The sequence below is a fragment of the Anneissia japonica genome, unplaced genomic scaffold (genome assembly GCF_011630105.1).
Source record: "Anneissia japonica isolate Jap-2015-1 unplaced genomic scaffold, ASM1163010v1 scaffold3262_len730253_cov190, whole genome shotgun sequence".
Classification (NCBI taxonomy): domain Eukaryota; kingdom Metazoa; phylum Echinodermata; class Crinoidea; order Comatulida; family Comatulidae; genus Anneissia; species Anneissia japonica.
Window position 1 is genome coordinate 340176 of NW_022732572.1, and position 24962 is coordinate 365137.

A 24962-nucleotide genomic window follows, 5' to 3' on the forward strand; every position below is an offset into this window, starting at 1 on the left:
CGGGTGGGGGGGGGGGGAGTCAAATTCGATCCCGAGTTTAGTACAAGGTGCGACAGCTCATTTTATTGCAAAGTGACACACAGTTATTACAAAGTTCGACAGACTTTATTACAAACTGCGACCCTGAAGACCTCCACGTATAGGAGCCTATGCCAAATATGTCTTGCTTTCTTTGTGAGAATGTAGCTGTATGTGAAGTATTGTTTCCTGAATTGGGTTTCTCCCCACAAAGTAAAACTACATATTTTCTTCTATCATATTGACCTTGATTCTTATGTTTACTGCTCATTGATGACCTTCACGTTTAGGCCTATTTCAAATATAGTTACATGCTCAGGCGTCCACACTTTGAGAGCTCTAACTTTCTTTTGGCGCAGGCAATTGGATAGGACCAGGAAATATGACAACTCCCTGGTAGGACTATAGGAGTATTCCCAAGCTAAAAATGAACTTACAGGTATAATCGTAACAAAAGCGCAGTAATTTATATTTATTAGTCATACAAAGTTTGTTTAACTTAATAGTTTTGCAAACAATCAGTATTTTCCTGAAATCTGACAGGATTTGAACCCAGGCCCCTGGGATTGGAAAGTGAGCATCTTAACCACCAAGCTATTAAACTCCACTACATCCTCATCATCAGCAATGTCATTGATGTCATCACAACTTTGTCATCATTGCCATTTAAAAACTTGCTTTGTATGGATGCCAAATAAAAACAATCATTTCTCTTCTATCTCATATTTTTATTCAGGAAAACTTGAATCTATTGAGATATACAGTGTCATAAATTACACTTACTGTACTTTATCTAAGCAAAGTTGCTTTATATTATCTTTTCAAAGCTTGAATTCTAGATTCATGATGAAGTAATAAATAACAGAACTTATAGTCCCTTTATAGAACATATCACTAATAAATTCCTCAAGAATAAAGTACAAAGTAACATCATCCTGAAATGAAAAAAAAAAAATCTTGTGCAAAATAGATCCCCATGTATACATAGAGTTAGATATATATGAGTTGTCTTTGTGTTTGGTATAATTTAAATTTTCCATACTTCAAAATAAGTTTAAATGTTCAAATAAAACTGGAAGGAAAGCGTCTTTTTATTTTTAAGACAGTTTAACATATGTTTTGTTTTAATGTTTTTAAATGATTTACATGGTAAACAGCAAGGTTAAACAAAAAAATTAATATTGGCAAATAAAAATTCCAAAATTATATTTAAAAAAACAGTAATAATGTTTTTATTTAAAAATATTTATACCAATAGACAGCTTACAAGTTTGCTGTTAATTCAGATAATAAATAAAATTGAAATATTGCTAATTTATCCTATAAACTTGTTTAAAACTTATAAGTAAATTAAAATAGGTTGAATCATAGCCTGATGCTGTGTAGGGGAAACATTTGCTCACAAGATATGAGCACCTTGACCAAATAGGAGCTAAGGAATCTCAATGTATATTTCAGATGTCTGCCCGCTATGGTAGTGGACTGCTGGAACACCCCTCTATGGTACTGGGTTGGCAGGCAAGACCTTTCCGGAACATTCACCAAATCCTACTCTGAAGCCATCTCCTTGACAGTACCCTACAAAGAAAGAAATACTTTAATATGCACCTCAAAAAAAATGAACATATAAATTACATGTGTATTTTATTATTATTATTATTATTATTATTATTATTATTATTATTATCATTATTTTTATTAATACTAATAATAATAAGAAAGTTGAATAAATATAATAATATAATATATAGAATAACAATAATAATAATACTAATAATAATAATAAAAATAATAATGGAATTTATCAAGCATCAATTAAACAACTGTACCAAGGTGCATTATCAAGAGTGCCGTGCAAGTTAATGATGGAAAATTCAAGTTGAACAAACACAGTAGCAGTGATATTTAGTCTTACCATACATAAGTATTATTTTTAGCTGAACTGACTGTCAGACTTATTTTTTCTTTATCTTTATAAGGAAATAACTTTCATTTATATTGAAACTGTATCGTGGCAAATGAAAACACCCAACATTTTAAGTGCCTTCAAGAATAAATAACCAACTGGTTCCAATGATAGTAACTGGTCTGATAGCACTTGTAACATAGAGTAAGTCCACCTCCCATAGGCCTAATACTGTTTCAACATAAAAAAAAACATCATGGTCTTTTCCTATGATAGTGTTTCAACATTTTAAAAATTTGATTAAATGATCATTAGAAATATATAAATTTAATAATTATTAGAGTTATTTATAGTAATTATCAATATTATAATTGTAAATTTTTGACATTTTGAAAGATGTGACAACACAACATAATTAAGTGTAATGACTGTAGAGTTCTATGCTTGCACAACACAACATTATTAAGTGTAATGACTGTAGAGTTCTATGCTTGCGCAATCTAAACAAATTAACAGGTATTGCCTAACAAAGAAATTCTAGTTCAATAATGTATTAAGATATTATTATGTACTGTAATATTTTAATGAGAGATATTTGTGTAAATAATGGGTTTTTTTTCCAGGCAATATAAATGGCTACCTGAATCTATATTTAGTACACTATCACTTACCAGACAAAATCACTTCATCGTTATCCTTCAGGAATTTCCTGGTGACACCATTGCCAAGATCAACCTCTCTTGTTCCTTTCCATGACAGCTCCAGCATGCATCCCAAGGAAGTTTGTTCCTATGGATAGAATTGTTGTATATAAGTAACAGAGAGAATTATATTAAAAAATGATTGGTTAAACATCCCTAGATCAAATGTCATACATATATTTATGCTTGTATATGGCACACTTTTGGATGTTGGATTAAAATGAAATGTTTTACTAACATTTGAAAAAAATGTTGGATTAAAATGAAATGTTTTAATAACATTTGAAAATGAGAGCCTTTTTTAGGGTACATTTAATTTGACTTGGTTACCTTTGCATTTGAATTTGAGACCACCTTGTTTGCTCCATCACCTGGAGAAACAAACAAAATCAACGTCACAAAAATATAGTGTATCTATTTTATTCTATCTTTTTTATTTATTTATTAGACTTCACACTGCCACTGCAAATTAGGACAGGATGGTCGCTAGTGATGGAGAGGGCAAACAGGTGCAGAGAATCTCTAATAAAACAGCCCAACACATATTAATGCACTCTCCATACTATAACTAGAGTAAAAAAAAATACAACAATGTTCACAATATAAATAGATACACCTGAAGTATGGAAAATTTTAACTGAAAGGAGAAGCTGTTGTGAGCAAGGTTTTTTGTCCAGCTTGTATTGTTAATTCAGATTGGCTGTTAAGTGCAATTGTCTAGGCCTACAACTTATGCCTCAATATTTGTCAGGTAGCTACAATAAGAAACATGCACCAAAGTTTAAATATTAATCTTTAAAATTAAAAAAATTAATCCTCTAGACTGAAGGTTAAGCCAAAGGTGAAGTGCTTTGGTGTTAAGAGTAAGAGAAAAGGATTTTCTTACACTCTGTTTGACATTGTGGTATATTTGAAGCTACACTACTAACATTCATTTGCATAGTCAGAATATTCATTACCTTTAAGAGTTACCGATAGGTTGATGTCAAAATTGTAGTCATCTTCATGGAAGAGATAAGGAAGAGGCTTTGGATCCTGGAAGGGCAAGTGTTTTAAAGTTACATTGAAAGTAAACAATCAGCTCAAAACAATAATAATAATAAGTAATAATCATTAGAATAATATTAACAACAATTGTAGCCACAAAGTAAGTTTTTTTTTTTTATAATGCTGGTACACTACCCTACTAAAAACAAAGACTAAAATGTACCAGTTGATGACCAGACCAGTGTACCAGTTGATGACCAGACTAGTTTACCCATTGATAACCAAACATGTACACATTTTGACTACCTGACTAGACGAGTTGATGACCAGACTACCTAATAAGTTTACCCATTGATAACCAAACATGTACACATGTTGACTACCTGACTAGATGAGTTGATGACCTGACTAGTTTACCTAATAAGTTTAGACATTGATAACAGGACACATTACACATGTTGACTACCATACTAGTATACTAGTTGATAACCAGACTAGTTTACCCATTGATAACCAAACATGTACACATGTTGACTACCTGACCAAACGAGTTTACCTAATAAGTTTAGACATTGATAACAGGACACATTACACATGTTGACTACCATACTAGTATACTAGTTGATAACCAGACTAGTATAGCCAGTTGACGACCAGACTGGTTTACTCAGCGAGTTTACCCATTGGTAACCAGACATGTACACATGTTATCTACATGACTAGACCAGTTGATAACCAGACTAGTGTAGCCAGTACCAGACTGGTTTACCTAGTGAGTTTACCCATTGATGACCAGACACATACACATGTTGGTGAACAGACTAGAGTACCAGATGACTAACAGACTAGTGTACCAGCTGATGACCATATTAGTTTACTGACTAAACTAGTTTATTCATGATGACTAGGCATCTACAGATGTCCAGGCATGTATATTTACTGATGATCTGATACGTGTTCCCATTCATGATAAAATGTTTAACCATTGATGACCACACATCTGTACCCATTACTGACCGAATGAGTGTACCTGCTGATGATCTTGTCTGTCTACTGATACTACAGTAGGCACCCTTCACATACTAATCAACTTCATACACTCTCTGTCCCCACTGATGCCTGATCAAATTTAATAAATATGTTTACCAGGTTAGACTATCCAATTTACAGATATTTACAACAAATTTTATCATTTAACAAAAAGGAATGACACCATGGAAGCAGATCAAGCAAATGTCAAATGGCAAAACTTCCCAATAACACATAAAAGTTGAAGATTAGATAATAAGTCATTTTTGCGATTGGTCTCTTTCACACAGGCCAATTTTAAAAGTGTCATACTTTGTTGTCCTTTTTAATTGCTGTCACCGGTGAAAATTACAAACAGTTAATGATTGAAAGAGCTTTCAGATGATGATGATGATGATGATGACAAGATGACAACTTTCAGAGTGATAGCCATTAAACAGGATACAACCAAGATTACCTGACAGACTCCATTCGTTAAGTAAGAGGTGAACTACAGTTGTTGAAAATAAACTAAATCAGTTGAAGCACTTCGTAAATACAAATCATACACATGATCTTAACAAGAGCATGTATAAGACAACTTAAAGGGGCAGTTTTCAATTGTCATATGCGTATGCTGGTAATATATGGCACATTTAATAATATCCCATTCAGACTAGCATCGCATTGCGATCGGTTGTAGCAATTGCGACACCCAATTGCACCCAATTGCAAAGTAAAATCGTGTGTGAAAGCTCACTAATAGTAGTCGATATGTAATCAATATCGCAATTGTTACCTGTTGCGATTGGGTGCTACAATCTTTATTACTCCCGATTACCACAGAATTTGATCGCAACGAATTCCACAGGCACTTTTTGGCTGAGGTCAGGCAACATAGGGCTAGCCACCGGAGGCCTAGGCCCTAGAATGTAAAGTTTGTTTGTGTTGGTCTGAATGCGTTCGTTGATTGCGATTTGGAGTAATCAGTTTTGGATTACCACCGATTACATCGCAAAAGATCACGAGAGCGTAGTCTGAATAGGGTATAGTACAAAAGTTTAATTAGCATTATAACTTAATCAGAGATTTACAATCAGTTTGTGTCTTAGGGATTATTGAGGAAACATGCACAAGTTATTCTTTCAAACTTTCCATAATAATAATTGCCTTATTTGGCTGTAAAATTAACATAAAATTACCTGTGGCTCATTAGCAACTGTGTAAGGAGCAAGTGCTTCCATGGTAACGACCCAGGGAGAGATGCTGGTGCCAAAGTTCTTAGCTAAGAACGGCCCAAGAGGCACATATTCCCACTTCTGAATGTCACGAGCTAAAAAGAAACGCATGAAGAAAACATTCCTAGAAATTTGTATTATAGTATTATGATTGTTATTATTATTATTATTATTATTATTATCTATCAACATCCTTACAAGCATACTAATCATCATCATTGTCATCATTACCTTCATCATTCAATACTATTTTCTCAACTAGCCACACAACCAACATCATTTTCAACAAAAACTGCTGTCCTTGTTGTCAACACCATCACTATTTCTTTTTCTGTGTATTCTGTCAATTATTATCATTATTACACAAATAAACATTTTAAGAAACTTACCACTCCAATCATTCATGATCACACAACCAAATATATGATCCTGTGCTTTATCAATGCTTATTGGCTCTCCCAACTTATTACCAGGTCCTGTAAAGAATGCCTAAACAGACAGTAAAATTATTATTGATACAATCAAATTAAAAAATGTTTTAAAAACTTTGATCATTCATTTTGAGGTAGAGCATGTCAGGCCAAACATGGATACTTAATTAGACCTAGTTACAGTTTTTTTTCAACAGTAGAGTAGATAAACATATATTTTTTCATGAAGAAATAAAGGTTTTGATTGACTGATTGATTGATTGATGTAATACCTCACAGATTCTGAAATGGTGATTTGATGAGGTTTATTATACAGCACTTAATTTTAGATATTACCACCACAAATATGGGTATTTTGAACATTGTAATTAACAGCAAAATATAAACATGCACCTCAGAAAAAGAGAGATTTATCACAGGTACAGTGGCGTAGAAAAATATTTTTCATTGGGGTGGATGATTGGCGTGTTATCCAGTGTCGTAACAGGCGGGGAAGGGGGGGCAGGGGGAAAACTGCCCCTCCCCTGACGGTTTTTACCGGGCTGACCAAGCCGTCGTACCAGGCTGGGTAATAAGAGAAAAGAAAGAGGGGAGATGGAGGGAAAGAGAAAGAAGAGGAAAGAAAACGAGAAGAGAAAAATAAAGACAAGAATAAAAAGGAAGTTAACATAATGACCAGGCTCACAACACCCTGCAACCCCTTCTCCACTACAAAAACTGTCATAACTCCTTTGATCTATGCTGCCCGATGGCGTAACCACTGGGGGACAAGGGGAAAATATCTATCTTTGAAAAATCTTCCCCACCCCTTTATAAATGCCCTTTTATCCACTGAAAGTGCCTAAAAACCTCAAATTTCGCGCGCATTTCTTGTTAACATGGCCCAATTTCCTCTAAAAATTGCACATTTTAGGGAGTTTTGATCAATTCCAACGAAATAGAATTAAAAACATCGGGGGACAAGGGGAAAATGTCCATCTTTGGAAAATCTTTCCCCACCCATTGACAAATGCATCCTCTGAAAGTGCCTAAAATTCTCAAATTCTCTGCACGCATTTCTTGTAATGGTAGGCCAATTTCCTCTATAAATTGCACATTTTCATCAACTCCGACGAAATTAGAATTAAAAACACAAAAATATTTTGCGCGCTTGTCCTACTGGGCTAAACTAGAATGGTTACCCTCTTTAAAGATGGTTGAAATAAAAAATATAAAAAATAAATACCCACTCTGACCCGAGACCCCTGTTACGCACCTGGTGTTAGCGCCAATGTGTGCCCTTGTGCGGACAGGGGATGTGCCCCCCTCTGAAGCTGGAAACCTTGTTTTTGCAAAATAAATTGATGCAATTTGCTACTATAGGCCTAATCAATAAATTCCTCATCAACCGATATAACCTTAAACATTCTTGGAATTGACATAACATTACTGATGTCGTACACACCCTTCAGTGTGAAATGTGGCTCTCTTTGCAAGTACATCTAACATGTAAGGAAAGAAGAGCTTAGATTGGTACCGGTACCAGATAAAATAATTTTGTTATCAACATTAATACATTATGCTAATTTTCATCTTTGTAAGCGCATAAGACAGTGCAAATTATTTCTGTGACAGTCTTTTGAAGTGTGGAAAGCTCCATTTTATCCCATACATAGTCAAAATATTGGGGGGGATGATACAATGGACCATCCCCCCCTTGTCAAATATTGGGGGGATATATCCCCCCTATCCCCTCAGGGACCTACGCCTATGCACAGCTACCATACTGTATGTATAATAAAGCTTACAAACTGAATTATCTTAATAAAAACAAATGATAACCACTTTACCATTTCTAGCTCAAAATCCATCAGTTTGCAAGCACCCAAAGCAGGAGGCTCTACAATAAACAAACAAGCAAAAATAATATCTTTATTATATTCATATAATTTACCACACTAACGATGAATGAAAATGTTATCAAACCACTGTGCAATCTGGTATATTTTGCAAATGATCATCATTTGTTATCTTCATTATTCTTTGAAAATCTTTAATGAGTTATGAGCCCAGAAGCACAGTATCTCCCTCCCAGCATTTTAACTGTCTCTATCTGTGATTGGATTGTTTTCACTTACTGTCCTCAGGTTTCAGCTGTCCACATGGCCTCTTGATAGGAGTTCCCGAAATTACAACCGATGACGCGCGACCATGGTAACCAACAGGAAGATGCTTCCTTCAATGAGAATTCAAAATACATTCATCAAATTTAATAAAATAAACATTTTTAAACATACTTATATTTTTCACATCCAAGAGCAAGCAAAGCACTCAACAGTGGAATGAATGAAATAGAATTGAAAAAAAAAGTTGCATTAACATTGTAAAACAATTCATTATACTAAAGTCTTTATATTTGTTATTTTATGTTGCGAGACAAATAAATGAAAGTTATGAGGCAAGGAGGAGTTGAATTCCATATGATTGGAAGGGAAACTTCCTAATCACCAAGCTACTCCACTATATTTAGTATTAATTTTTTAAGCTACTCCACTATATTTAGTATTAATTGTTTAAGCTACTCAACTATGTTTAGTATTAATTTTTGATTTGGTTTTGTATCATACTTCTTTTTATGTACTGAGGTTGCAAATGATCAGCTTTGGCTCCAATTACATAATCACACTGTCTATCTCCACCAAAAAACATAAGTTGGTATGTTTCAAAACACTGATAAATCATAAATAAAAATTTAAATTTGCTATTTAAGAGGCGCATCCTTACCAGTTTGGCTGCAGGGCATTGTCCTTGCCTCGGAACATTGTGCCGACATTCGTGGCATGATAACATGATGAGTAGAAGTCAGTGTAGTCACCAATTCTAGCTGGCATATGCATTGTAGCTTTGTCTTGATCCACAAATGCTCTGAAAGTCAAACATAAATTACGAGTATTTTTGATGATGTTTGTTAGAAAAAGCAAGTAAATGGATCTTCATAAAATTTATTGGAGAGGTACAAATGGGAGTGAGGAAAAATGATTACATTTTTGGTTGGTTTAAAGGTCAAGATCAAAGAAAGTGATTGTAAAGTAAAATCAATACGAGTACACAAACTACAACTTTTTTTAGAGATATTATGAAGCACTTTTAATACCATTTTCTTTTTTATTTTTCCTCTTCCTCCTTTTGATTTCTTTCTTCTGTCTTTTTTTGGGGGACTCTATATCCCCCATACCCCTGGATTCAACTTAGTGCTTTATGAGCAAACTAAATCTTGGTGAGAAAGGCTCAATTCGAACTCACCAGTAGTTTGGCGCATGTGCCCAATATTCCAACTTAAAAAATTTTGCAGGCATGAGACTTTTTGAAAATTCCACCCCCCCCCCCCCCCCCCCCCCAAACCCACTTTTTAATGGGAATCGAGGCTCTCCCACACCTGGAAATTTTATTTCCTGAAACTTTTTGAAAATGTCATGATCTACTTTTTTCCCTTTTAATTGAGAATACGTGCATTTCATGTGGGAGATAAGCCCAGCTCAACACTAAAACCGGCTTAACCTTGCCAGGCGTTTAGACTAACGGGATTAGCCAGGCACGAGAATTTTCATAATAATGAAACGTAACCAGCAAACGTGTTTCAAAACATTGCTCGCGGAACGTACGCTTGCTCACAGCGTAAGTAATTGAATGCTGATTGGTCACTTTGTTACCTGAAGTCAATGCAAGACCCCCGCAACCATTTAAGCCCGGCTTAGAAAAGTTAAACACGGTGGCACGCCAGACCTAGTTACTATAGGAACACAGCCCAGCTTGAGATAAGCCACCTAGTTCAGACTGTCGGGAGGATAAACCCGGTGAGTTGAGCCGGGATTATCCACCTAGTCTGAACTAGGCCTAAGACACATATAAAGTACAAACAGACACCATACGGTACATACCACGTCTCAGCGCATTCAGCATGGTATGTATGGTGTGTGAGACTTGGTATGTATGATACCATTGGTAAACTCTAAATAATAAGAGTGGATTTTAAGGGTGGAAAAGTGGGTTAATGGAAGGCCATGAAATTAGCGTTAGACTGGGTGTAAAACTTCAAGGTTTGGTGGCCCTACCCACACAACTACATCCCTTGTGTATTTAAGCATGGACCTATTAATGAACTAGGCCTAAGACACATATAAAGTACAAACAGACACCATACGGTACATACCACGTCTCAGCGCATTCAGCATGGTATGTATGGTGTGTGAGACTTGGTATGTATGATACCATTGGTAAACTCTAAATAATAAGAGTGGATTTTAAGGGTGGAAAAGTGGGTTAATGGAAGGCCATGAAATTAGCGTTAGACTGGGTGTAAAACTTCAAGGTTTGGTGGCCCTACCCACACAACTACATCCCTTGTGTATTTAAGCATGGACCTATTAATGGACTTATTAATAGGTCCATGGTTTAAGTATGTATACTTTATATGTGTCTTCTCACTCACTGTACAGAACTCACTGGGATCTTAGCAGATAAATGCTTTGCGAGTGGCTCAAATTAAACTAAATCAGTCTATAAGTAGTATATGCAATCTGTGTTTGTTTTCTCATGTACAATATTCACTTTTTTGATAGGCTGACTCACTGGGTTCTTAAGCTGGCGTTGTCTCTAAGAGTTGCGTCATCAGTAGACAACAGTTTGGTGAGAGTAACTCTTGCTTCTTGCCATGCTGGTTTGCCCAGAGCCATGAAGGAATTCAAGGTTGCCTAATAAATCGTTAACATGAGACAAGAACTGGTATAAGGCTTGGTATAAAGAGGTTTATAGTTTCTTTTCGTTATAACCACACATCTTAACGAATACATAATATACCTTTATTTATTATGTAATGTTTTAACTGTGCAGTTTATTTTAAAGCACTCTATAATGACTGCAATTTTTATGAGATATCTGAACTTACCTCTGCGAACACATGGTTACATTCAGACAGAATTGGCCCGTTGAAAAGATCCTTGATGACACTTAAGTCAAGAATCTTGTTGCCAATAGCAACACCGATACGATGCTGAGCCTAAAAAGACAGGAAAAAATAGTTAATTTGCTTTTCACTTCAGAGTTTCTTCTGATTCAATAAACTGAACTGAGACTAAGTGGGTTACCAGGAAAATCTAAAATGGACCACTCATCAAAATTACATTTCTTACAAAAATATCTAAATCTATTAGCATAATAAATTAATTAAAATTGTTCTTTCCATTAAACATTTTAACTTCATTTTATAACACCCTTGTGCTCCCATACCTTCAATACTGTAACATAATTTGGGCATCTGATTATCGTTCTAATCTTAACAACCTTCTGAAACTACAAAAACGCGCTTTAAGGGTCATCACTAATTCACACTACTTAGCACCTTCAGAGCCACTTTTTAAAAAACTTCAACTACTCAAAATTTATGATTTGCATAAATTGCAAATTGCAAAATTAATGTATGAGCTACTTAAAGGCACACTTCCAAAAACCATTAACCTAATGTTCAGTAGCAACAACTATACCACTCAATATAATTTAAGAAATACTGGCAGGCTATACATTCCATTTGTAAGGCTCAATAAAAGTCAATTGTTTGTGACGGTTGCAGGACCATGGTTGTGGAATAACCTCCAAATTGACCCTACCAATTTTACTAGCCTTTCATCTTTTAAAAGAAATCTAAAATTACATTATCTAAGTCTGTACTTAAACTGAATTCTGTTCATTTCCGTACATCCTATTTATTTATCTTGTTTATCTATTTATTTATTTATTTATTTAAATATCTTATTCATTTATTGACCAAAATTTATTTTATTCTTTTTCCTTTTTTACGGATCCTCTCGAGACAAGGTTTTTTTTTCCTTCTAGACTGGGATCCTTACAACAGCTTATACTTTTATGTATGATATATATATATTTTTTTTTTCTCAATATTTATGTATTAATCTGTGCTGTTGTAGAATAAAAGGTGCTTGCACCACTGAAAGAAAAGAAAGAAAGATATTACTGCATAATTATTAATGTCTTATAATGTTTCATCAAAATTTGACACATTGGCTGCCAGTATATTAAATACACACTCATAATCCATTGCTGCATACACCAATAAATATGTGTAGAATCATAGATAATGTAAGATTGCTGTATCAGTTAATTAAATATGCTGGCTGCTCAATGAGATTAACAAGCACTTGTCTGTGTGGGCAAGGTTACAGTTCTTTTTTTCTCATCCATAATTCTAAGTATAGCAGCACAATTTTTTTTAATGAGAAAACATATATTTGTTTGTCCACAAATCACACTATTTGCAGGGCAACTATAAACTTCAAAAATCATAATTCAATTATTATTTTACATACAATAAGGGCCAAATTTCCTCTTCTAAAATTATTTTTCAAAGTAATTACTTCAAGACATAATTGAAAATTAGAAGAACAAGGTAAAGATCACCCTGATTAATTATTAGCACTCATGAACTAAATTAAAATATTGCAACCAATAGAAGAATTCATGAAACTAAAACAACGAAAAATAACAATATTTTTAGTAAAAACTACATTGCCGCAACTGCCAGCAAATTGTTTAGACTATTTATTATACCAGGAGTTTTCAAATGGAGTCTGCAAATATCCATACATAACAAAGGATTCAGAAATATTAACCAGCATCATTAGAATATTTGATCATTTCAATTGTAATGCATACATTTCAAATATTACTATAATGAAAGAGACCTGCCTGGCTTCTCTATTTTTAAATAAATCTCATAAATTAAGATAAACGTTGAATGTATTTGCTATTATGCTAAATAACAAAAATCGGAGATACATTATTATTATTAGTCAATGAAAACAAATAAAATGGGTAGCACCTTGTTAATTAAATTTATTTGAGACTGCTTTCACTTGATCAAACGAGCTAGCCTAGTAGGCCTATGCCTAGACCTAGAAGCGGAGGATCCCTCCCTAGCTAGGCCTATTCATTTTTTTTTACAAAAGAATAAATTAATTCATTACTTTGTTTATTATAATGATACAAAATTTCTTTTAGATTATAATATATTGTATCTTCGCCTTGCATTATTATTAATATTAGTAAAGCCTAGGCCTAGGCCGGATGGATGTATACTGTATGTAAATTCATCAATGAAAACGTCTGAACAAAGCCACACCTCCACAGCAGGCCAATCAAAATGCGTGTTGTATCTATCTAAATCTAGGCCCGGGCCAACTAGGAGGTCACAACTTCATCCATCATGCTACCACCGACATCACTTGCAGAAAGGCCTAGCTCAAAATCAAATATACTTACATTATCTGCTGTAGAAAAAACGCCGTATGGTAGATTTTGGATTGGGAAATGGCAGTCCTTGTCGTATACGATGAATGACATGTTTCCGAGTTTAAAAGTATGAAATTATAAAAAGACGAGTAGCAAATTACTAAACTGGCTTTCCGTACCAAGCATGCACAGACCCAAAGAGATATATCGACGATGTCAGCGTGTATTATAGCGCCCTCTAGCTTGAAAATAGTACGGGTACGTAGTGGTGACGGAACTGGTGCCCATTGAACGCTTACCGTAGTGGTGGTGGTGTGTCGGTGTGGGCGCGGTCTCCAAACTAAATGTAAGATCGTATCAATTAATCTTGTCTTTCTTTATAATAAAATAAGATCGTCTATATTTTTATTATTTTGTTAAGATCAGAAAATAAAGTTGAATCAGGGAGTTGTTATAGTGACTATAACAACTCCCTGGTTGAATTAACAATTTAACTATGTATTTCTATTTTATGAAATAAAACTGTCCAGAAATCGATTAAAGGCTGAAGGTAAAGTTCGGAATTTCCTGTTCATGATGGAGAGGGTATGATGGAATAGGGATTTTCAGGGAACAGCAAAAGTCATCTATAGTGTCTTTTCACACGTAGTCTACGATACGATACGATTTACTGGGTTCACTTTCAGATCAGTGGCATCCATCAATTTGATGGTGCACCCAAGAACAATATAAAATACACTTACACTTACAGGTTAATGGGTTTTAATATAGGCAAAGCCTTTTATACCCATTGCCAATGCCTATAAAACCAATTTGGTCGGAGGACGATTTCCTTGCCTAGTCCAAAGGACATCAATATATGTTTTTGAAAAGACGGAACTGAGGTGGCTTCCACTATATCTAATTTAGGCCTATTCCAAGTGTCTATGATTCGGGATATGGGAGTAAAAAATGCTTCCTAATGTTTAAGTTCTTGTGAAGGCGTTTTTTATAAATTTTAAATTTATGCCCACGCGTTCTATCTTCCTGCGCCAATACAAAAAGATTTCTATAATCTTATCGCGACCAGTCATATTAAAAAGTTCAATGGGATCACCTCTAATCCGTCTCAATTCAAGAGGATATAGATCAAGTTCTTTCAAACGTTGTTCATATGACATGCACTTAATGCAAATATAAACAAAGGAAAGAAAAAAGAGTTCAAAAACAACAAACACAAAAAAAGAAAAAAAAACCGTTTAAAATAATATAACAAAAACCAAAATCAAGCAATTTACAGTAATGTTTTACCCTTGTTTGCATATCTCACAAATTGTTACTATCATAAGTAATTAAAATTAATACACTGAGCTGCACAAAAACCTGTACATAGTAGTCATGTAAAATGAACGTCAATCCCAGCCCCCCCCCCCCCCCCCGGGACGCCCCCCCCCCCCGCCACGGACCAGGGCAGAATCAAAGTCAAATTCAGTTGATGTTCTATAAGATAGTTTAGTTTTCAACCAACATCTCTCACCAACCAAAAAAACGATGAGTATTTTACAGTTTCGGATTTCAGATATTATTCTCCTGAAGACGATTGAAGCAACTCAATTGAAACGTCGGGCACCGAGTGACTCATTAGTGTTCAATCCGATCCCAAAACTGCAAATGCACATTGTTTGCGTCGGAAAATATAGGAGTGATGTTTTGCCCTAGGCCTATGACATGTTATCGTACTGAATACTCAGTCGTTATTTTTCGCAAGCGATTCGGGTAGCAATCGAACCCACGACCTCCACAACTGGATTTTCGATAGGGAGGTGCGTTTTGCGAGCGATGCGGACCTTTCGCTGGGGAGCCTAGGCTCCCGCGGGTTTGGGGGAAAAAGTCATGGAAGCATTATTTTTTTCCCCATAAACTTAAGGCAGAAATTACAGAGACAAATCTTTCTCATCAACATAAATTCCGTGCAAATAGGCTCAGGTGTCATAAAGCCGGTACATTTAGCAATTAACCTGGGAGTCATTTTCGATTAACATTACTTTTAGTTAAGAAAATTCAACCATATAAGGAAATGTATCTCTGAGGACCTGTGTGCTAGTAGTGCTAGACTTGCCACAAGTCCCTTATTTTTTATTATTTTTCTCATTCTGAACAGCGCCACCAACGTGAAAGTTAATTTAGAGACGGAATAAGAAAAAAAATCTAGTATGGGACGCCAATTAAATTAGGTATGGCGCGCACTAAGTGCAATAAAGAGTAAGTAACCCAAAATAAAGGCCTGGAACCCAGGCTATAGTAGTGCATGCTGTGTTATTAGCCAAACTTGATTATGGAAATTCACTTGAATGGTCTCCCAAAGTATACATATTCCCAAAGTATACATACACCCATTGCAAAGAGTTCAAAATACGGCGGCTGCCAGAATTGTGTCTCGCACTAGGAAATATGAACATCAGTATCTCACAGTATTAAGAAAACAGCATTGGTTGCCAGTATTGCCAGAATCAGGCTACAAAGCATTAAATAGCACATCACCATCTTATATCATAGACATTTTGCAATACCGTTCTTCATCTCGCACACTCCGTTCTCCCTGGTTCTACCATAAATGAACTTTTACTTAATGCTCCAAACACATTGGAGTCATTTGGAAAACGTTCATTTTTTACATGTGCAGCACCTCGTTTATGGAACGCTTTTCCTCATGATATCAAGACGTTAAAAAGAACTAACAACCCTGCTGTTTGAGCGCGCCATTGAACATATTATATGGATACTCGGTGCTATTAGTTTTGTGATTGATTGAACACTACCGTATAGAGTAGGCCGAAATCTGTTAAATAGGTCTTGGTAGTTAAGACAATGTGAAAATTAATATATTAATTAATTAATTAATTAATTAATTATTAATTAATAGACTATAATTGTAATAATATCCCCCTATAAGACTGACACAGTTTATGTACAGCGTGGTCTTTCAAAGTATAAAAAAGTACAGTAATATTGAATCTATTTGAGTAGGCTTACAGTATAGTATCCTAGATATGATGTGTTGTAGCAATTGCATTTCATCTATAAGGCCAAAAATAAAAAGTATGTCGTGCTGCAAGAATTATAAATACTGTTTCAAACCTTCGGTGGATTGAACGAGGACTATGAAAACCATAAATGTATTACCGAAAAATGCTTGGCTTGCATCTGATGACAAAGTGGAATAATGAATTGATTAACAAGTAGCTCGTCCCGTATACCAGTTACGATCCAGAAATTCGGAATAGAGAGGGAGGTATTTTCACAGATGGACGGTCCAGACGACCTCAGCCACATCCGTGGTTGGGACTGAGGTGAAATTTTATAATTATGGCTCCTCTATATACTGAATTTTAATATCATTTTCTTCAGTCTTTTCTTCATTTTTTCCTTAATGATTTTGAAAAAAAATAGGTGTCTTTGAATCTGCCATGTATACCCGCTTTTTTTTCTTTTGTTATTATTATTGTTATTATTTTCAACCGAATAGGGATCTTCTTCATAGCATTTACAATAAGAGGATTTTTGTTTATATTGTAGTACTGACCCTCATATGAAGGGTGGTAATAAATCTGCCACTATAGTTCTGAATACAGCTTCAGAACAGTTAATTTTTTTTTATTTGGTTGTTTCTGATTTGAATTTGTAAATCATTTAAAATAGTGACTCAAAAAGTTCGGCAAGTTAATCAAATCGAAACCTTTATTAAATTATTCATTCTAGTTTTGAAGCATATCGGTATTAATTTAATCATTGATGCATAACTTTGTAGGGATAAAACGTTAAAAAATAAGAAATGCATTGCACACGACACAAACGCATTTGGCAAATACACAGAATTTTAAATCTGCTACTTATAAACTAAAATGAATTGAATATAGAGAGATGTACGGTAGTCTGCCTTTATGGAATATGAATGTAATTTGTTACTGGTACCTTTATTAACATACTTTACTGATACTCTGAAGATTTGGATGTTAACTATGAACACATTAAGGTATAAACTGAAAGATAAGTGATTGGGTGTAATTTGTAACGAAGCGAAAAGCATAATTGATCATCTTTTACAATACATTATCTATTCAATATCTCCAATAGTGTAATATCATATGGGCATGACTTAAATATATATTTTAAAAAAATGTGTGAGTGAATATAGGCATGTTTACAAACAGTTACCAATATTAATGTCTTGTTTCAGTATAACAAACATTTCCATGAACCGTAATGAAACATTCATATACCATTTGCCTCTAAAAGCCATTTTTTAATAAACTACATATTAGGCCTATGTGTAATACAATTTTTTTTTTAAAGGCCCTATTTTATTTTATTTTGTTTAACTTAATTTTTCGATGGCTGCTCTCCCAGCAAAGTTGATCATTGATGCCTTCATGACAACAAAAATACAGCAATGACAATCACACTACATAAACATGAAATATAATTCATAGAACAATTTCAATATAGATAAAAACAAAATATCAAAATAAGGGAAAAGTACATAGTACAAGTGGCGGCGCCAGCGTGGGGGTGGTTAAGTAGGGGCTTAAGCCCCCCACAGGACAGGTCAAACCCCCCCCCTCCCAGCTGACAGAGCTCGTCGGGCAGTCGGACTAAAAAATATATAAAAATAGGTCCACGCCAAGCCAACACATGTCTGTCAAAATCAGAGGGTGTCATTTCTGGCCACCCAGAGTTTTCTATTATTTAAAAAAATCTCATTTGGGAGGGGAAACACCCTCTCAAACCCTTTCCACAGCTGGGCCTACGAGCCCAAGTCCCCCTGTCTGAAAGCTCAGCCCCATCCCCCCACCAGAAAATATATTCTAGAGCCGCCACTGCATATTACGCTATGAAAAAGTTTTCCTTGGAAAGAAGAATATGAAGAATGGAAAATACTGTATAAGCGGAAATATTACAAAAAATGATGAATTATGTAGTTGGAACTGTGCTTTCATTTTTTAACTTTAGGATGTGTAACTGAAAAAATGGCCTGACGTTCTGGATGCCGCGTTGATTAATTTTGAGTTAATGTAAGGTGGAGCCAAACGATAACAGTAAAAACATTACCATGAGCCACAGACCTCTTTGTTACGCCACTAAACGTAAACATATATAAAGCTTAGAAAAATAGAAAATTGACAATATTCCGGTAAGCTTATCAGTTAACTTAACATTCTTCATCATTAAAGTTAATTTTAGTTTCCATGATGAACCGTTCTTCCTCCTCTTCGTCCTTGTCTTGTAATCCAGTGTATGTAGACGAATACTGCAACCCCCCACACATATATTTCATGATTGCTTTGCTTATAAACATTTGGATAGCCACCACAATGGTTCCGAGAATGCAGTGCCAAGCGAAGACCATTGTAAAGAATTTGATGTTCAGATGATCATCCTCATCCCACGCGTAATCTTTACTACGTAGAGGATGGTACAACGTTGAACCAATCTGCAACATCCACGAGCCTTGAACAAACGTGGCCCAAGTGCGTAACCATGGAAGCACCTCGTCAGCCGGGAGCCACATTTCGCCTGCACTGAATAGAATGCACATAAACACAATCGTCACCTCTAACAAGTGCATCTGAACATTCAGTTCTGTTCGTCCGTGGAGATGAAAATAAAACAGCAAACATTCAATAAAGTAAGCGAACGTTAAGAACACCTGAGCCCATCTTTCGGAGCCTTTAAAGCAGGTTGCCACGGCAATTTTGGCAGCTCCATAGAACGCAAAAGCCGACCACATAGTGCAATGCTGCCAAATACTTGAGTAAATAAAATTACCTTCATTATCAAATATTTTCCACTTCCAAGTTTTATAAACTTGTTCACCGATAAAGCCGGAAAGAGCCAAAAAGACAACTAAAATCCCTTCAAAAGGTACATTCATACACGGCAGTCTAGCTTTCCGACGAGTCCTTCGATAGTTGCGATAGCAGTTATTGAATGTTCGTTGTATTGTCCACCATGTTGCCAATATCATGAATAAAATCCCAGACGCAGCATGTCCGAAAAAACTACCCATATTTATTAATGCACCTAAACAATTTTCAAAACAGTTGAATTCAGCAGAACATTTTAGTCCCAATATGAGCGTTCGATCGTAAGACACGGTAGTCTGATATCGCACACAGTGAATCAGACCGTAGCTACAGATCCACAGTACATTATACAATAGTATCTATGACGCGAACTCTCAATCGATGGGAATTAAAGAGTGCCGAATCAGGGACACGATATTTTTTCACATTGTGTATGATTGATTGATTGATTCTAGGCATCCAAACCACAAGCATAGAGATTATAGAGACAGTATTATGCGCTATATATCAAATAAATAAATAAATAAATATAATTAAAGAAATAAAATAATAATATAATGATAATAATAACTAAATTTTAGAAGTTCAGCGATGTGAAACTCATCATCATCATCATCATCATCATCATCATTTTATTATTATTATTATTATTATTATTATTATTATTATTATTATTATTATTATTATTATTATTTGTATTATTACTGTAAAGAGAAATAATAATTTTCATTGAAAATAGATTTGTCCTTCCATTGGAGTGAATTATTCTGAAATCTGCCGAATTTCCTTCCTTTAAGTTTTCGGTTTAAACAAACCGGACTATTAAGATTTAATAATAATGCAGTTGGAAGATAAGGAAATCAATAAATCGATTTAATCTAGACCGGATCTACTTCAAGGGCGGTTCCCATTATCGATGGTTATGTGAAAGCAAACACCTAAGCTATAGTTTAGTCAGACCTCTGTATATGAATAGCTTTATAAATTATCTATAATCTATACAATGAAGAAAATAGCCTTGAAATAATTCAAAGAAGGATACATTTTTTCATGAATTGGAAAAGATTTGGAAAACATTCCTCTAGCGCCCTCTGATAGTGAAGCAGATCATAAATAATGTAGATTGTGGTGGTTGAGTACATGTTCAGAAACTAGTCGTGCTTATTGTAACTTTAAAAAATATTGGCGCCAATAGAACAATCATCTATTTTCAACTAAGCCCTATTGATGAAGTGTATTCACACGTCATTCAAATCGTGTACAAAATAGTTAACAACTTTAAAGAATCAAACAATAACGTGCGTGACGACCTTACAATTGCTTTAGAAGTAATTTTGAAGAGTAAAGCCTGAATAAAGAAAATAACATTGAAGTCATTCAAAAGATACAAAGCGGTTCATCTTGTTTTGAAAACAAAAATTATCTTCTTGCAGCTGTCTCTTATACACATCTAGATGTGTATAAGAGACAGCGCCAAGCCAACACATGTCTGTCAAAATCAGAGGGTGTCATTTCTGGCCACCCAGAGGTTTCTATTATTTAAAAAAATCTCATTTGGGAGGGGAAACACCCTCTCAAACCCTTTCCACAGCTGGGCCTACGAGCCCAAGTCCCCCTGTCTGAAAGCTCAGCCCCATCCCCCCACCAGAAAATATATTCTAGAGCCGCCACTGCATATTACGCTATGAAAAAGTTTTCCTTGGAAAGAAGAATATGAAGAATGGAAAATACTGTATAAGCGGAAATATTACAAAAAATGATGAATTATGTAGTTGGAACTGTGCTTTCATTTTTTAACTTTAGGATGTGTAACTGAAAAAATGGCCTGACGTTCTGGATGCCGCGTTGATTAATTTTGAGTTAATGTAAGGTGGAGCCAAACGATAACAGTAAAAACATTACCATGAGCCACAGACCTCTTTGTTACGCCACTAAACGTAAACATATATAAAGCTTAGAAAAATAGAAAATTGACAATATTCCGGTAAGCTTATCAGTTAACTTAACATTCTTCATCATTAAAGTTAATTTTAGTTTCCATGATGAACCGTTCTTCCTCCTCTTCGTCCTTGTCAGACTAAAATATAACAATTGTATATTGCAGTAACAGCAAATTAAAATCGAATTATGGTGTTTAAAGGAGTCGATTATTAAATTTTGTTACAGTAGCAGATATTTTATACAAAAACTTGTGATGATTGAGTATAGAAAAAATTTAAAAAAAAAACATATAAACAACAAATACTTTATTTATATAAAAGCAATATATCCCTAATACATCCTCGACTAGATACATATCGGTATTCATTTTCATCAATATTCTGGCTCCCAAACCTAGACAATGAAATAGCCGTTGGGAGGGTTAATATTATGTAAATCAACTGCTCTCTATGATATTCCTGGGATGTTTTAATTTATAGATAATTCATGAATGTCTGCTGTATCTATAGATAAGTCATATTCCAATCTTCACTGGTAGGCCTATAATCTCGGAATCTTGCCAGTACATTCCCATCCTCCTTGGGTTGCATACGTTGCTGTACAAAAATCCGTCTACCACTTTCAAAATAAACGCTCATATTTAAAATGCTGTCACTGTTTATTTTGAACGTCAGCAATACTTTCAAATTTGAAAAAGATGATTAAAAAAAGTCTGAGAGCTATTTTCAAGTTCAGCTCCGAATATAGCGGAACTGAGGTGGGCGTGGCTCTTCTGGTACTTGGCCCCTCAAATAATTTTAATTCTCCTCCCCCCTTATCAATCATTCTAGCTACGGAGCTGGCCGGCGCTGCCCACCTTAGTCCTCATTAGCTCCAGTGTAGTAGGGAAATAAAAAAATATCCCTATTATTGTAGTAAATGATCGGTAATGTGAAAGAAATAAGCCTCAGACCTGGCGCACACACAGTCTCATCTATGAATATCGAATGTTGTGCGTACGTACAGTACGGTAATAATTAAATCAATAATTAAATAATTTACAATCATGGAACTCTTTCATTTCATTATCCATATCAAGGTAGCAACTGAAAAAAACTGTAATTTATTACAGTATTATTTGGTATAATCAGGGACGAGTGTAATTAATTAACTCTTCTCACGTCCAAGAAAATGCTTGCAGTAGGGAATAGAACAACATGCCTATTTTAAGACCTATTTTAAAACAGGAATTCACCGGATGTTCATGATTATATAATCGTTACACTTTGTTGGTGGAACATTTTTAAAACTGCAGAAGAGGACACCATTGATTTAAGATTTAAAATGTTCATGGGTACTTTATAGAATTTTATAAAATAGAAAATTAAAAAATAGATAAATAAAAAGTACTCCATATAATAATATACATTAAGAGGTTTTAGCACATATTTATCTAAATTTTTAAACTTATATTATGATATGATTATGATGATCATTTTTTAACCCTGCAGTAGAATAGGACACCATTATAAAATATACAAGGCATTTTAAAGATTTAAATGTTCACGGGCGCTTTATAGAATTTTAAAAAATTAATAGAAATTTACACACACAAAAAAAAATCAGTACTCCATATAATAACATACATTAAAAGTTTAATAGAAAATCGGGACATTTAAAAACATCAAAATACAATTCAACACATCAAAAACCTACAGTGAAAAAAATGATAACATACTAAGATTTGAAAAAGATTTGAATTAGAAAAATAAAACATTAACACTGAAATACTTTAGGATTTTTAAAAATGAAAAATACAAGACAAGATATAGAATCGACTTCTTTTTCTTAAGGAGTTATCAGTAAAGGTATTTGGAAAAATACCAAAAGATGCTGTTGCTGACAGTTGTTGTGTTTTAAATGCTTTTGTAACACTTCCCACTTACATCATGTACTAAAAGTATAGGATAAACCTATGTTACAGCAAAGAAAATCGAAACAAATTTAATAATTCATGATTTATATGTAATTTCTTTAAAAGAAATTCTTAGAAAATGTTTTTAGAGTACCTGAATAATGGGAATATCATAGTGATACACTATTCAGTATTGATATACGGTTAGAACATCATTACACACATCGTTGAACAATACATATCAAAAATGATTCTATTTTTTTTTTTTATTAATGTATGCTGTTTCATATATGCTTTCAGTGTATGTTACCTTATACTAAATTAAATTACTTTATGAATAAAATCATAATATTGTTGGGGATTTTTTTCAGTCAGAATCTTTGGAAATGTTTCCATCAGTTTTCAACGTCTTGGATTTCTCGGCAAAAATGTCTAACCGACTAACCGACTTAAATGCTGTTCTAATGAAAATAGTAAATACCATGTGTAAAACAAACGTCGTTATTATAGTTAGCATACAATGCCATCCAAAAAGCATAACGACAAACTTAACATTCTGATGGTTGTCTTCGTCCCATTTGTTGATTTCTTTTAACGGAAATAACGTGAAAGCTATCTGAACCAACCAAGTACCATTAAGTAAAGATGCCCAGATTCGGAGCCATTGTATTATCTTGTCTTTTTTCAGCCATATCTCACCAGCACTGAACATGAGACTAAGGAACGTTGCAATAACTGCCATTATATGCATTTTCACATTCATAAGGCTTCGTCCACCATGATGGATTTGAGTACCATTTTGCGACTGACCAGTTTCTGACGTAATGACGTGATGAGCTCCGAGATGGAAATAGAACAAAGTGTACTGAATGAAGTACGTAAAGGTTCGAAAAACTGGAACCCAGGTAATGGCGTCTTTCATGTAATCCTTTGAGGACCTTTACGAATCCGTATATCCAGAAAGTTGTCCAGATAGTGCAATGTATCCAGACGTTAGTATAGACAAACTTTCCATTCACGAACATCTTCCATTTCCAATGCGGGTGTACGTTTTCGCCAATGAAACCTCCAGTAGTGAAGATCATGATCGCTGCGCCTTCTAATGGGAAATTCAATATCAGCCTGAAGAAGGGTTTAATTAGCCACATGTTCTGACGAGTTAGATTTCTCGTTGCTACAAGGTGGTACGATTGCTGGAAAATCCAAAAAATACTCAAAGCAATGAACATGCTTCCCGAAGATATATGTCCTAGAAAAGTACCCATGCTTATTACGTTTAAGTCTGAAAATATAATAGAGAATTATAACAATGTGCAGGCTGCCCTGTTGTTCGCTGCTAAGACTTCACTTAAGTGTTGTCGACGTGATAATTGCTACTGCTAGTGACGTCATTCATTTTCTTTTGGCAGTAATTGAAATCTGTAGTGATAGTACCAGGGAACAGTCACTGATATTACAGTTCTCAGCTAGTTCCGTGAGCCCAGCTTATCCAAATACCCGCTCGAAAACTTACAGCGGCGGTGTTTATACCATTCTACAACAGGGTATTTTATATTAAGAAAAACTACAGTTAAGACAGGAAACTGTATTGTATAGAGTAAAACAGAAAATAGGCTGAATGAGGTTCTGATAACAAACATATTATTAATTTATTCAACATAAAATTGTTATGCTTAAAAATATATTTACAATACTGACTTTTCAAGAGATATAT

At 34.6% G+C, this 24962-nt stretch overlaps 2 protein-coding genes across 2 annotated transcripts; both read right to left on the reverse strand.

Annotated features, from left to right (window-relative positions):
• Window positions 1–725: 725 nt before the first annotated feature.
• On the reverse strand, window positions 726–13790 carry LOC117115734 (fumarylacetoacetase-like). Its single transcript, XM_033259657.1, has 12 exons — window positions 13601–13790; window positions 11214–11324; window positions 10898–11019; window positions 9053–9193; window positions 8407–8504; window positions 8119–8168; window positions 6248–6347; window positions 5823–5953; window positions 3585–3660; window positions 2956–2996; window positions 2596–2713; window positions 726–1596 (listed from the first exon to the last, which is right to left on the reverse strand). Exons 1-12 carry the CDS (start codon window positions 13679–13681, stop codon window positions 1517–1519), a joined length of 1149 nt encoding a protein of 382 aa, XP_033115548.1. The 5' UTR covers window positions 13682–13790; the 3' UTR covers window positions 726–1516.
• Window positions 13791–18222: 4432 nt separating this feature from the next.
• On the reverse strand, window positions 18223–19787 carry LOC117115716 (transmembrane protein 45A-like). The gene has a single exon (XM_033259623.1). It carries the CDS (start codon window positions 19614–19616, stop codon window positions 18759–18761), a length of 858 nt encoding a protein of 285 aa, XP_033115514.1. The 5' UTR covers window positions 19617–19787; the 3' UTR covers window positions 18223–18758.
• Between the last annotated feature and the right edge of the window lie 5175 nt (window positions 19788–24962).